We start from the raw sequence: 14,135 nt of genomic DNA on the forward strand, positions 1-14,135 counted from the left end.
TTTATACAGTACAATTATGTTTTTTAGATATTGTTAGCTAAACTGCCACCATAATAGTGACAATTTGGGTGGCAAAAGTTACCGCTGATAAAGATGTACGCTATATATTGTTACAGGCTGACTTCTTCATGTACAACCTTTCTGAAGATTTAGTGATGATTTTTAAGAAGCATATTAACAAGATGTTGTCATGGCAGCAAAAAAGGGCGGGACTGATGCATCATGTGATGTCACAAAAGATGGGATTATTTTATCACACTGATGCCAGTGATATTGCACCCATCACCACTGTAAGTGAAGACATATAATTTTCTCTATGTCATACTTATTGTCAGGAGGCCAGAAGTTACTGCAGAACTATCCAAGATGTTGGGTTGCTGGCTAAATGTGCCACTCCTCCCAGCAAAGAGGTATGATTGTCAATAATTTGTGATTGTTTAAACTGGCATGCTTAATGTATATAGATGGAACAAATACGATTGGATAATCTGAAGAACCAGCCAGCTAACCAAACAGTTCTTGAGCGTTTTTACTTTAACCAGCATCCATTGAGGATTGTAGATAATCCTTGTATGTTAAATTGTTCATGTGTACTAAGACCACATCATTATTTTGTTTTGTGTTTATGCAGATATAGCTGACATGGTATGTCGCCATGGTAATCAGTTTAAAGATGTTTGGATACACGTTCGCCGTCAAGCAGAGAGCATCCAGCTACTCACTAAAGTGTTTGCCACTTGGCAGCAGAAGAAAGTCGATGAGAGTGCTCCTGTGGCATCCAACAAAGTGATGTCATTAAAGAGGATGTCACGCCTTCTACACTACTGTACCACACCCCTGTTGGTTGACTGTTTACAACCACACCCCCTAGTAACCACAACTAGTGACAGTGATGAAGTTGTGGTGAGGATAAACATTATATAAAATATTATAAATGTCTTACAACCTCTCTGCTGTATTTTAGATTGTGAGTACTGCTTCCTCAGAGTGGCTTGATGAACTGTGTTCTGATTTTCTTAACAAATATTGTCACTACCTGGAGTCACTTAATTTTGTTCATATTAATGAGAGCACTCCATTGACTGTCTCCCCCAAGAAGACGCGTCATGGCAGATCCCAAGAAAGTATGGCTACTGTCAAGTCAGAAAAACCATCTCAGTTATATCAATGTTTCCAGCGATCATGGCCAGGTGGTATAATGCTAGTAGATATCACTTTCCTTCAGAAGAAAATATTTCATGTAAGGCTTTTCTCATTGGAAAGCACCAGACTTGATGAAGAGATGTTTCAATCAGTGTCTCCTAAGGTATTGCAGAATTATAGTCAAGCTAATAAAATTTTAGTGTATGCTGAAGTGCCTACTACTGTATGTGCATGTGTAGACCCACTACATTTGAAGCATAATATGGCTAACATGCTCTATCTCTTATGTACATTTTCCCAGTGAATTATTAACTGTATAGTGACTGGGCTCATATCCCTCCAGGTGTCTGAACGATTCTCAGCAGAATGTGCTAAACTGAAGGACTTCACTCATGTTCACTCATTTGCCTATGACTTCCACTTACAATACCTGAGGACATTGTTGAAGAATCCTTCTCATGCTGTTGATGTGCTACAGTTCCTAGAGACATTTACTAAACAGTTTGCTAGACCTCCTCACTACATCAGAAACAGAGTATCTAAAGGTTGTTAGCTTATACATGTGCAAATGAAATGCCCATGTACTTTGAAAAACTGTAAATGCACATATACAATATTCCCACTTTGCAATTCATCTGATATCCATAATTTTTATATTTTATTAGTGATCACCGAAATGAATTGCTGCATGGGGTATGACTCATAAACTGTATTGTCCAACAGAGCACTGAATCGATGTGCACTCTTACCAAGTGGATATAGCCTGCTTTCTGTGACGTTGCATGTGGTGATGTGTATAATGAATGTACTGGTTTTAGTAGCTGTCACCTGATAAAAACTGCATGGTATTGCTATTTATGACAATCTGTGGACAAGTACCTGTAGTATAAATTTCATTTATCACTAGGCCTAATTAGGTTTAATCTTACTAGACTCCATACGTTTAATAACTATAATCACAGACAACTTCATACTTGTAGCTGGATTGAATATTCCACTGATCAGCAATACTAACCCACTGGAGCTATACAAACACATACTGGCCAACTCTGCCGAGTTCAACATGACCACCATTGAAGGTCGACCCAACTTGTCAGCTTCAGAACTGCCTACTCAACACTTGTGTCTCTTACTGGACATATCACCAGAGAATCTCGGCACTACCACTGAAGTGTGTTTCACTAATTTGTTACAAGTCACTCAACACCAATATGATGTAATGTTATTGATGGCTTATAATGAAGAAGCACAACAACAACAACCAAAGGACCAGAAGAAGACGTCACTAGAACTTGTGTTGTACTTAGTGATGCTCAACAAATATGAGGAGTTTCCTCGTTTGTCTCACTGGCAGCTAGCAAGTCCCATTCCGAGTCCTTCCCCTTCACCTGATCTCCCAATCAGTACAGATGATGAAGACCTACATATTAGTGTACAGAGGAAGAGACGGTCACTTGGTTATGAATCTCTGTATTCACCAAGTTCTGCATCACAAGTATAACTCTTTATGTATTGAGTTAGTCTATTATTCCTTCTCTCATAATAGGTGGTAATTAATGATCAAATGATCACTGAACAAATTGACAGTCTTAAAAGTCATTTGGAACAGGTAACATACATACCATTTTCATAATGATATCTTAAAATTTATAATAATGTATTTTGTAGCTGGTGCGTAAAGCTAGTCATCATATGACACGTGAGAGATTGTGGAAAAGGTTGCTCTATGGGACCCAGTTACCCTCTACCAGTGACCGTAATAAGAAGGTAAACAGTGATCAACCATTGTCAATGATATACACAACTTTGTATGGTACAGTTACAGGGTCTGGAGAGACTGACCTATTCAGAGTTTTGTTCATTACTATCACTAGTCAATGTGTGTCCACTGGACACCATGGATGCTAGACTGACAATCTTTAACAAGATGAGTCGCCAGTGGTATTCCCACTTGATCAGGTAACTCACTATCAGGCACTTTATTGTATCAATGAAATGGGTAAATTCTAATCTTTCCTTTTATTTTTTAGTTTACTACAGTCGAAGTTTGACTTCAACTTTCGTAGTTATAGCAGTGAAGATGGCAAGAAGGAATATGCTGTAAGTATAACTGTTCACATGATAACACTATACCATAACATGTTCCGCAGGTTATTATCAACCCAAACTGGCAGGACATGTTTGTGTTAGTGCAAAATGGAATGGCTGAACATGCACACACTGGAAAGGTAGACATGCAGGCTTATCACGTTATTTCCTGTTTTTATGTCACTTCCTGTTAGCATGGCTTGTCAGCAGTGTATCGTAAGAGCAGGGAGGGTGGAGGACTACCTGTCCAACAACGTGACATCACAGCCCACATTGAAGATGATCGGGAACATATTGAAAATATTATAAACTTTGTGTGTTCTTTCCTGTGGTCTAGAATGATACTAGACTCAAAGTGATTTAAGTGTGTATATCTACATCTGTTAATCATACATATAATAATAGTTATCAGTGAACTAAAAGTATGTAGTGCAATTAAAGTATTCATGCACCATGACATTCATTGCTTCACATCTATAGAGACCAGGCTATGTTATGCTGGCATGAGCACAATTGGTACCAGAAAGCATCTAGTGTATAATGTTAGCAAATTAAGCAGAAACTTTAGCTTTCAAGAAACTCCTGACCGGGCCTGCAAAACTTTGATGTGGCAAAACTTTAATTTGTATTCCATTATTGCTGGGCCATTATGAAATTTTTAGTACTTGTTAAACATTTCATTGGTATTAAAACACACAAGTTACAGAATGAAAATATTCTATACCTGTGAGATGTTATATGGCAGGGTGTAGTTCTGTGCCCGCTAGGCTAGGCCTGCATGATGGCTGCATCAAATATGCCAGCATAATAAGCTGGAGTGCTATTCCAGCAAAATGCTAGCATATTAGGTAGATATTTCAAACTATGGAGTTTAATTCCATGAAAACAGATTGATACTCCCTAATAGTGCAATCAGTGGAAACTGCAATAGAACACTTAAATGCCTTAGATTGCTACTCTTTAATACAACAGTCACTGCAATTGTGGTGAATACTCTAATAGAGCATTCAATTATTCCAAGATAATATAATTGTAAGAAATGTTGCTAACCTAGGAGCTATAAAGGGCATAATATATTGATAGGTGGAAATTTTAGGAAATTCCTGAAAGCATAATTTTGAGCATAGTTGACTCAGGCCTATGTACACATGCCCTATTTTTGCAAACCCGGTCACATGTAGATTAAAGCTATATAGCTACTTGTATCATTATTATTTTAAGCTTTGAGGTAAGCTTAACTGGAGAGTGGATAATATAGCTTTTAAACTTTGAAAATTTGTGACCAGTGTTTTATCACAAACAACTAGCTACCCTAAGTGTCACTGAATTAATGTTAACAAAATTATACCTCCCACAAAAAGAATAACTTTCTACACCCATCACTGTATCATCTATTATGAGACTCTTATAATAGCTGTCACTTACACTCCTTCCTTCCATCAGACATGTACATAATAATTATTATTAATTTATTATAAAGTTAATTATGGAACAGCTAGCCTACCCCCAGATGCAGCAGGAACATTAACACTAGAGAAGTTTGAACAGTTCCAGTAGTAAATTAAACTTCATACACTGACTAGCTAGCTGACTATTTTATTTGTGCATAATTCCATTGATCTGAGATGAAAGTGAATTTCCTGTGTTCCTTATACTCCTATCCCTGGTGGAGGTTCTGCATCGTAATAATCATCTTTGTCATCTATATTGACAGACAGAGTGCATGTTTTACAAGTTAGGGATACTGTATTAGAAACTGTGGAAAACTGCATTCTGGGTCATTCAGCTACCTATATATCTAGCTATGGAGGATGAAAAACTAATAATATTAAGGCCTAGCTAGTGTACATGTATTAGCTATAGATAGCTATATAACCATCCCTTCTTGGGAGTAGCTTGAGGTCTGGGGAGAGACCACCAGGCTTATGTAGCTATAATAATAGTTATATTATAGCTTATAATTTTAGAGCCACAGACTGCGGGTTCACAAGGTAAACTATGGAACGTTTTGAAATTTGGAACAACTGATTGTGGGTTTCACAAAAATAAAGGCGTGGTCAAGGAAGTGTATTTTTAAGTGTCTGTATCGGCAGTCAACGATATATACAAATTGGTGTGATCCAGTTCTATGGTCTATGGCTGACTCAGAGAGGCCAAGCCTCGGTCAAGGACAGTCGGATGGCACAGGCGATCGTGACGATGCGCCAACAACGAAACAACCGTTGAGTAAGATGTACATAATTATACTTTCAATGAGACCCTCCAAACAAATCTTCTGTTTCCCTCTCCACCACTCGTGTTTATAGCTTTGCTGCTTCCAGGATAAAAATAATATTACACACACATACTACAGGATTTGTTTATAATGCTATTTTTTTTAAAAGTTATAAGGGTGGTGTCTAATCACTGGACTGGACTACGGCAGTGACACTTCAAAGTTTTGATTTTACACATTTTATTTATTTATTAAACAGGTACAGAAAGGAAATTGCCTATAGTATTACCTGATCATTACACTTTTTGTTATACATCAGGGTACATTGTGCAAGGGGGTGACACATGGGCACTCACTGTAGGTAGATCTGCGACCATGGTCTAAGTTAAAGGTCAAGGCCACCAAAATCATGTCAAGTCAAGGGTGAAAAAAATTCCAACCCACAATTGAAAAGTGTTGAAATATCATTGCTAAGTCACCGGTCAAAGGTTGAAAAAAGCTCTTAGTCATGGGTCAAAGCGAAATTTCAGTGGGTCAAGACTTTGACCGCGGTTGCAGATCTACCTACAGTCAGTGCCTGTGTGTCACCCCCTTTTGGTGCATGTCCAATAATTGTTTAAAATGATTTACAGATTTTATGGATACATGTGACTGCACTATGTGTGATTATTTATTTTGCACCGTAGTGTGATTATTCTGACAGGAGTCCATTTTATGGATATGTGACTCATAGTGCTATGAAAACAGTATAATAAATTTGCCTACCTTTTGTGCTCTTATTATAACAAATGGATTTGTAACACAAGTTGCAGAATGCATATATTCCATTCCAGTGATGAGATATACACATCAGTCTGGTTTTTGCAACCGGGCCTAGTCACATACTTCAGGGTAGGTCTTGCAACTCTATCATGGTAGCAAAATAAGCCCTGGAATTATGGATAGAGTTTGAAATGTTAGTAAGAAAATCATGCACATTTCAAAAAATTGGTATTAGAAAAACATAAACATCAGTCCAGTAATCCAGTTCAGTGACAGACACTACCAGTTGAGTGTGTTAATGAGCCGTCACCAGTTGCTTTTATTTTTTGTGTATTAAAACATAATTTTATCTTGGTTGCACTCAGACTATGAGCTGGCTGCCAATTTCAACTGAATCAAAATGGGGGAGTGTTCACCCACATGCAATTATGCCTAGGTACAGATGGAAAACAGGAAATTTATTTGGAGGGGCTCGTGTATAACTTTATGTAACAAACAGAATGTTAGCAATAGAGTTACAGTGTATTAAAGTGACTACTATTTTGTTAGAAATGGAATTAGTAGGGTTCCCCTGTGAAATGACAAGCACTGCCCTAAATCCTGCCATTAAACAGCCATCATAGAAACATGGTACATGATGAATATCACTTTTACGAAATAGACTTAAGAGTGTTGGATCTCACTTAAAATATGAAACACTCAGACGATTGGTTGGAATTAATTTTTTTTAAACTCACCAAACCTGATTTATGCCTGACCGCAGTCTACACTTATAAAACCAAAATGATCATTTATCCTACCACATTCCTAAGCAATTAAAACATGTACCTCACACTTAACAGTTAGTGCACACTGTTACCATGCCCCTTAGTGATCTAGTTATGGTTTTACTGTAGAAAGACTAGAGATGGCAAACCATGCCCCTTGTGTAGCTCAGTCAAGACAACCAGGGAGGTCGAATACTCTAATAAAGCAGTCAAAAAGCAACAAACTGGTATCATACAATTTCCAGTGATGAAACAAGAGATATGAATGACGGTGGCTATTACAACATAGCTATGTGGAAAAATCCCTACTTTGGAATTGAACAGATGGTGGTCAGTGTTGAAATCAGGTCACTACTGCTGACCTAGATAGCGATCCGAGTCACTCGGATTCATTATAACTGAGACGTGTGCTGTTTTGGGCACTTGACTATTGAAAGTGTAAAGTACAGGGGCATTATTGTTATGGCTTTACAGTGTCCAGCACTGAATGTCTACAGCAACTTGTGCTGCAGCCTTTGAGTTATCTAACCTGTGAGGACTTCTAAACTTTACTAAACAGATAAATAAAGATCAGTCAGTGGGAATGGTTCCATGCAAGTTTTATCGTAGATATTAGAGTACACCCTGCTATTAGAGGTGGAAATTTTCCAATATACCAATAACCGATATATTGGCTAAAAAAATACCGATTCCGATATCTGAAAATAAAAGGTTTTTAGTATGACACAACAATAAATGTGTAAAAAATGTGACAAAAAGCTTAAAAGGTGGTCACCAAAACCTATGTAAAGAAAAAACAAAGAATAGTGAAAAGGTGATGATAAAAAGGTGTGCAAAAAAGAAAAAAAGGTGGAAACCACTTCAGGATTTGAACCCTGTCCATTATGAATACCTGTACAACTCCAGTCTCATACTTTGACCATTGTGCTACCAAGTCAACTATAGCATGCATTGGACAATTATAGTACTTATGTGTAATATCTGCTCATATCCGCTAAAAAGTCAACTTTTCACTGATACCGATATTGATATCGGTGCACCTCTACCTACTATTGGAAATGTGTTGCATGATATCACAGAAATCATTTTGAACATATTATACATTGCAAACAGTGCAAATAGTCACCTCTGAAATCAGTCCAGTCACTATGGATTAGTGCTCGGCAATTCCGAGCACTACTATGAATATTATGAGCAATTTTTGTGGCAGCTAGGTACATTGAAATCATCACGCATTACTGCGAATCCACACCTACACAGTACAGTAGAGAAATAAATGGGACACAAAGGAGTACAAAGGTAAGTCCGTGATATACGCATTCGCTGTAGCTGCTGCAGTTGGCGAAAAGGCACGTCTTGGGGCAAAGCTACATCGAACACTGAAGAAATCAAGCCCTGTAGTTAAATTAATAGAAATTTTAAAGATCTCATATTAAATTGTTGGAATAGTTTGGGGTTGCTCTGAAGGAATTTTTGGCCTGACCAACACCATCAACCTGCTACGAAAGAAAAATGAGGCTTTTTATGGGTGATATATTTGGGCAAGACAGCCCGAACCTCCATGATACCCTATGGTAACTGTACTACAGTACTGTATGATAGACTATATTATTAGTACTTGCCCTATGGTGCAAGGCTTCCTCCATTGTGTAGCTATAATATTATACACTGAAGTATTTGTAGTGACAAATAAAAGTTAATTCTTACACAACAATGGAAACCCTTGTAGTTATTCAATGACTTTACGGTAATGTAGTACACAGAGTACGAGTAGGTTAGGAAACAGTTAGAGTGCAATGTGAAGCAGTTGAACATGCATTGCAAACTATCTGTGTGGTGGCAGTAATATTGTGTTATGTACAGATTGCACAATAGTACCTACAAGTTACACATCTTCATTATTCACTTCTGAATCAGTGTAATGGGGTATGAACAATACCTCGTGGTTTGCAGTGTGATTTTCACAGTTTTGCATGTCAGTGCACACCTTATGTTTTCTAGATATTCTGGAAGACATAAGTGTGTAGCAAAAAGTTCAAACTCCTGCAATACAACACTGCCTTATTAGTATGCCCTACAACATGGTACGTAGAACTGGCCCAATTTACACAGGTGTACACTTTATGGTAACACAGTACTGATTCTAATAGAACACACACCAGCCTGACAAACACACAACGACTTGTATTTCAGGATGCCATAAATTGTGAACAAAATCTATGGGGAAGTTCTCAAAAGTATTTACACTCTTATAGTACGCACAGTGTAAACTTGCAGACAGACTGACATAAATACAATTGGCTTACAAACAGGCTTGAGTTTATTATGCCTTTAAATTTACCTATTATGTTTTGTGCAAAATTATGTATTCTCTTTTTTATATGCATTTCATAATGCCTCAAATTTTTAGTTAAAACAACTATACCGTTACATAAATTGCAATACTTTGTACCTGTCAACATCTACTATTCAAACTTGAAAGATTGCTGTTACATTACCTTGGAATCAAAGGTTAGTACCATTGATACAGATATTCAGTGGATCACATACGTAATTCTATTGCAACTTCTTTCTTGATCCGTAGAGGATCTTCTCTAAAATAATGCAAACTTCAGCCTATTATGCCTGAAATAATGCCTATTATGTCAGTAGCTATTATGCCAGCATTATGCTTGATGCTTTTGTATAGTATACCAAAAAGTATGTTGCTGGCATAATAGACTTGAGCCACCTGTTCTATAGTAATAGCAATATACTTAAGCTTCTTATCTTTGTTTCAGCAGATGTACAGTTTTCCCTGTGGTTTACAAAAAGGAATATAGCCCAAGGTTTGGCAGTGTAGAGAACTAACGGAAACACACAGACACTTGAAATAAAATTCTTAAGGTGGTCAGATGACGTGCACTTTAGTTTGAGGATGAATTGTGTTGATACGGGCAGAGACTGAACAGTAAACACCGTGCATGCATGCAGACAGCATTCAGCATAATAATATAATTATACTGTATCACAACTACTTTGCAGTACACTTGAATATGTGCTTTTAATATCGATATACTGAACTTATTGTGTCAGTAAATTGTTTGTTAAACAATTGCATCAACTACCATGAACTGCTTATAGTTCTAGTAGAGTAGTAGTCAACACAATTAATATTGAATATTTAGGTGATTCCAAACCAACTCTAAGAAAATTACAGAATGCTTGGATCATTACTAATGTGAGCTCCAAGTGGTATCAATTGGGAATACAGCTGTTGGATGAGCATCAAGCACCACAGCTGGAAATCATCAGAGCAAACAATGATGATGTGATGGGATGTTGTACAGCATTGTTTGGCTACTGGTTACAAACTCATCCCAGTGCCAGTTGGCATGAACTAGTGGCAGCACTGAGGGCACCAGGTGTTGAACTGAATGGAGTAGCTGCATCTGTGGAAGGAGCATTCTTTGGTTAGTAACATACGTAATTCTCATCCATACATGCAGACAACCATATGCACAGTATACATACAAATACATGGGATTTCAGACTTAGATGTATGATGTAGCACTGAGGTAATTCACCATGACAACACACTAATGGAAACTGATAGAACTCACATATATATTATAGTCATTTTAGCAATTTTTCTTCTGCAGATGTGTTCATTGTGTACAAGTGGATGCATGCATATGCATTCACTACAGTAGTATGTATATGATTGTCCACACTTGATGGTTCACTGTATTCAACATGTCTTTATTATAATACTGTGCTAGAAATGGTTTACAAAGCATTAATGTAAAGTCTTAGCTGCAACCCAAGGGTTACTAGTGATTCTCACTTTTACAGTGAAAACTAAACAATTTTTACACTTGCATCTAAATGAAGTTGTACATGCAAATATTGAACTGCTTGATTACAAAGTTGTTGATTTTTACATTATACAGCATCAAGTACTTCAACCAGACAGCCACTACCACCGTTTGCTCAGTCTAGTAGTAATCCAGTTAGACAAACTCATGAAGGAGTTGTTCCGGTTGGTAAGTGGTATTGTGCAGTGCAGTTGCATTTGTCTCATGTAGGTTTTATAAGTATATCTGTACGTTTACAGACCTATGTACGTGCAATGTAATCATCTATTTTAACATTTAAAACATAATTTTGAATGTAATACAGAGCTTTTGTATAAATAATGTTATTCTAATAATAAATACCCCATGTAGTTATTATCAAAACACACATACACACACAAACAAACACACACACTGTGTGTTGTGTGGCCCACAAAGAAATTACCAGCATGTCATACCAGTGTGTTACAGCATTAACAGGAAGAATGAAAAAGTGATTTTTACTCATATGTAGTTCTATCTGTAAAACACTTTTACATTGGATTTGCCCACTAGTCAAGAAGGTAATATACTAAATTCAGCACAGTCTCCTAATACCATGCAAAGGTGTAGCCATAAAATTTCTGATGGTTTGGCATACATGATTCCCCCAATCTTGTTATAACGCTGTCTGTCTGTCTATCCTTCCGTCTGCTTCGTGATGCAGCTAACTCGACAACCAAAGCATGTATTGACATGGGCGAACGAAAATAAAGAGCAGCTTTGAGGTTTAGTGGAGAGAATTTGTGGGAAAAAACACTACAGTAAAACTATGAAACAGTTTAGAAGATACTTTTGTGTGTAATAATGTTGTTATAAGTGGTTTGTTTAACAAGCGCTTCCTTAGCAGTGCATAGCAACGTAATTGAAGAATTACGAAAATTTCATGAATTACGAAATACAAGAATTATAGTAAATTAATTATACATTATTGCACAACTTATTAAAATACTAAACATAGGTGGTTAATTCCAGATGAGTTAGCTAGCTGTATAGCGCCTGGCTTTTAGAAGTAGCACATCAACTTGTTACATTTTAATTACTGTCCAATTGTAATTTTTCAAACGATAGGCGATACATGATAGCAATACTATCCCAATATTCCGATATGTTCATACTATCCCCCAGCCCTACATCCCACTGGTGAGTTTGTTATTATTGCATAAAATGATGGCCGTGCACTGCTTCATTTAGGCTCTATAGCCTTGCAACTGTGGTCAGTGAGGCAGTGAGACTAAAGTTCGAGTTTTGGAGATTTTTAAAATTCTATATCCGGTCACTTGTAAGTGTTTTCTTATATTTAATGCTGTATTATATATTATATGGACTAGTATTCTGTAAAGGTGATTTTTTGTCATGTAAGATGTCTCTAGGATGATTTTCAAAGGCAGAATTTTGGGCAGCACACGAAATTTTCGGGGTGATCCCTACTTAAATGATGCTACCGTACCATTTGATAACAAAAAACTAAGCAAACTAATGTATTTATAAATTATTAGTTTGAATATGAAGTAGTAAAAACTAGTGAAATGAGATATGAGTGACAGTATTATACCATAGCCCTGTGGAAAATCCCTACTTGGTATTGTTCAAAAATAATTGTTGCAACATGCCAATGTAGGGGTTTTCTCACAAGGCTATGTTATAATACCATGATTCATATATATCTTGTTTCACCAGCTTTTATCTTGTGTACGTAGTTCACATAATTTTTTATATCTCTCATGAAAGGGAGTGTGTTTTATGTGTATGGGGCATAGATAATAAGGGATTGGCAACAGTGACATCACTACAGACAATCCTTGTTACAGGTTTGATGTGTCTTGGTTACGAGTTCAGAATCAGCCTCAGTTCACAAAATATATCCTTCATACAAATCTTCAACCATTGTGGACTTCATTAAGGTTGAAAAAATTTTTGTACCTTGTCAGTGTAGTCTAATAGCGCCACAAAAATTATTGGTTCCATGCCTGGGCAACCGTAATGATAAAGTTTGAGACAAACTGACTCCATACCGCCATGATTTGATAACACTCACCCGAAGTAAAAGTGAAGAGGAAACTGTTAAGGTAAATTCACAAAGAACCAAAGTAGAGTTAGCAAGTTATGGCCGGACCTATAACAAGGATTGCCCATGCATAAAACTATTGGTTCCTACGAGAATGACGACACCGTTGCTAATCCCCATTTATGTTATATTATCTGTGACTAGCATTGGTACCTGCCCTATGTGCAGAACCATTTCACATTCCACATTAGCCACAATAACATGAATCAATGCATTGGAATGAAGCATTAAAGACCATATGTCCTAAAGTAGCATGCATGGTAATCAAGACACACGGTAGTGTGTTGTGCGGCCCAAGAAGCCGGCACGCAACACCCGTAGTATATTGACAGGAAGAAAGAAAATGCAATTTTTGCACCTCCGTAGCTCTGTGCTGCCCTGATGAAACAAGACGATTTTTGCTGTGGACACTCCCTCCACCTTCAGCACTCCACATTCCAAATTAGAGTGAAATCGCTTCACGCGTTCCCGAGATATGCGACTTCAAAAATTGGCTTAGTTTCTTCGTTTTTTCTTCTTATTTTTCTTCCTCTTTTCGCACACTTATAAAAACTGCTATAAAACGCGAACGCCATATCCGATTGCCTTGAAATTTGGCACACAGAAGGGGGTATAAAGGCGCATCTCTGTACCAACTTTGGCTAGGATACGATAAACAGGTAAAGAGTTATGATCGATTATTCACGAAAAATAACACCAATATGTTGTCACGCCCACAGGGTAAACCGCGTACGGGAAGAAGCTGAAAATCAGTGGGTGAATAGGTTAACTATTGAACCCCAAACCTTTTGTGGTTTGAAAGAAATCGAGCTAAAAACCAGGAAGATACAACGAAAAAACCAACAGTGTGTAACAATTATGCAATCGAGATTAGCTAATAAAAAACGACTACTTACCACGCCTACCAGATAAACCGCTAGGGGGAATGCTTTGAAAATCGCTGTATAGATGGAGTAATCATCTTAGAAAGGCTCTTCAATGGTGTAGAAGAATCAGACTTAAAGCCACGGAGTTATAACACGAAATCCAATTTGGTGCAGCAAGTGTGAGATCGAGATACTCTAATACAGCAGTCATTCTAATAGAGCAGTCACCCTGAAGAGAATTCAAGAGATCAGCTAGAAACAAGCAACCTGTATAGAGATCAGCTAGAAACAAGTCACCCTGTAGAGAGATCAGCTACAAACAATTCACCCTGTAGAGAGATCAGCTAGAAA

At 37.3% G+C, this 14,135-nt stretch overlaps 2 protein-coding genes across 4 annotated transcripts in view; both read left to right on the plus strand.

The window, feature by feature from the left end:
* The window catches only part of LOC136256953 (KICSTOR complex protein SZT2-like), a 45,033-nt gene extending 41,380 nt beyond the window's left edge, over window positions 1-3,653 (plus strand). For all 3 annotated transcript variants that reach the window (XM_066050028.1, XM_066050029.1, XM_066050030.1), the window contains 13 exons: window positions 117-290; window positions 336-410; window positions 465-570; window positions 632-903; window positions 965-1,306; window positions 1,487-1,688; window positions 2,124-2,638; window positions 2,690-2,752; window positions 2,812-2,910; window positions 2,963-3,102; window positions 3,174-3,243; window positions 3,294-3,371; window positions 3,426-3,653. In XM_066050028.1, coding sequence (XP_065906100.1) covers window positions 117-290; window positions 336-410; window positions 465-570; window positions 632-903; window positions 965-1,306; window positions 1,487-1,688; window positions 2,124-2,638; window positions 2,690-2,752; window positions 2,812-2,910; window positions 2,963-3,102; window positions 3,174-3,243; window positions 3,294-3,371; window positions 3,426-3,590 — 2,301 coding nt within the window. In that variant the 3' untranslated portion in view covers window positions 3,591-3,653. The remainder of the gene's footprint in view (window positions 1-116; window positions 291-335; window positions 411-464; window positions 571-631; window positions 904-964; window positions 1,307-1,486; window positions 1,689-2,123; window positions 2,639-2,689; window positions 2,753-2,811; window positions 2,911-2,962; window positions 3,103-3,173; window positions 3,244-3,293; window positions 3,372-3,425) is intronic.
* A 1,616-nt stretch (window positions 3,654-5,269) lies between these two features.
* LOC136256336 (uncharacterized) overlaps window positions 5,270-14,135 on the plus strand; it is a 78,912-nt gene continuing 70,046 nt past the window's right edge. The window contains exons 1-3 of the mRNA XM_066049269.1: window positions 5,270-5,457; window positions 10,143-10,427; window positions 10,908-11,000. Coding sequence (XP_065905341.1) covers window positions 5,367-5,457; window positions 10,143-10,427; window positions 10,908-11,000 — 469 coding nt within the window. The 5' untranslated portion in view covers window positions 5,270-5,366. The remainder of the gene's footprint in view (window positions 5,458-10,142; window positions 10,428-10,907; window positions 11,001-14,135) is intronic.

Source organism: Dysidea avara, chromosome 5 (assembly GCF_963678975.1).
Source record: "Dysidea avara chromosome 5, odDysAvar1.4, whole genome shotgun sequence".
Taxonomy (NCBI): Eukaryota; Metazoa; Porifera; class Demospongiae; order Dictyoceratida; family Dysideidae; genus Dysidea; species Dysidea avara.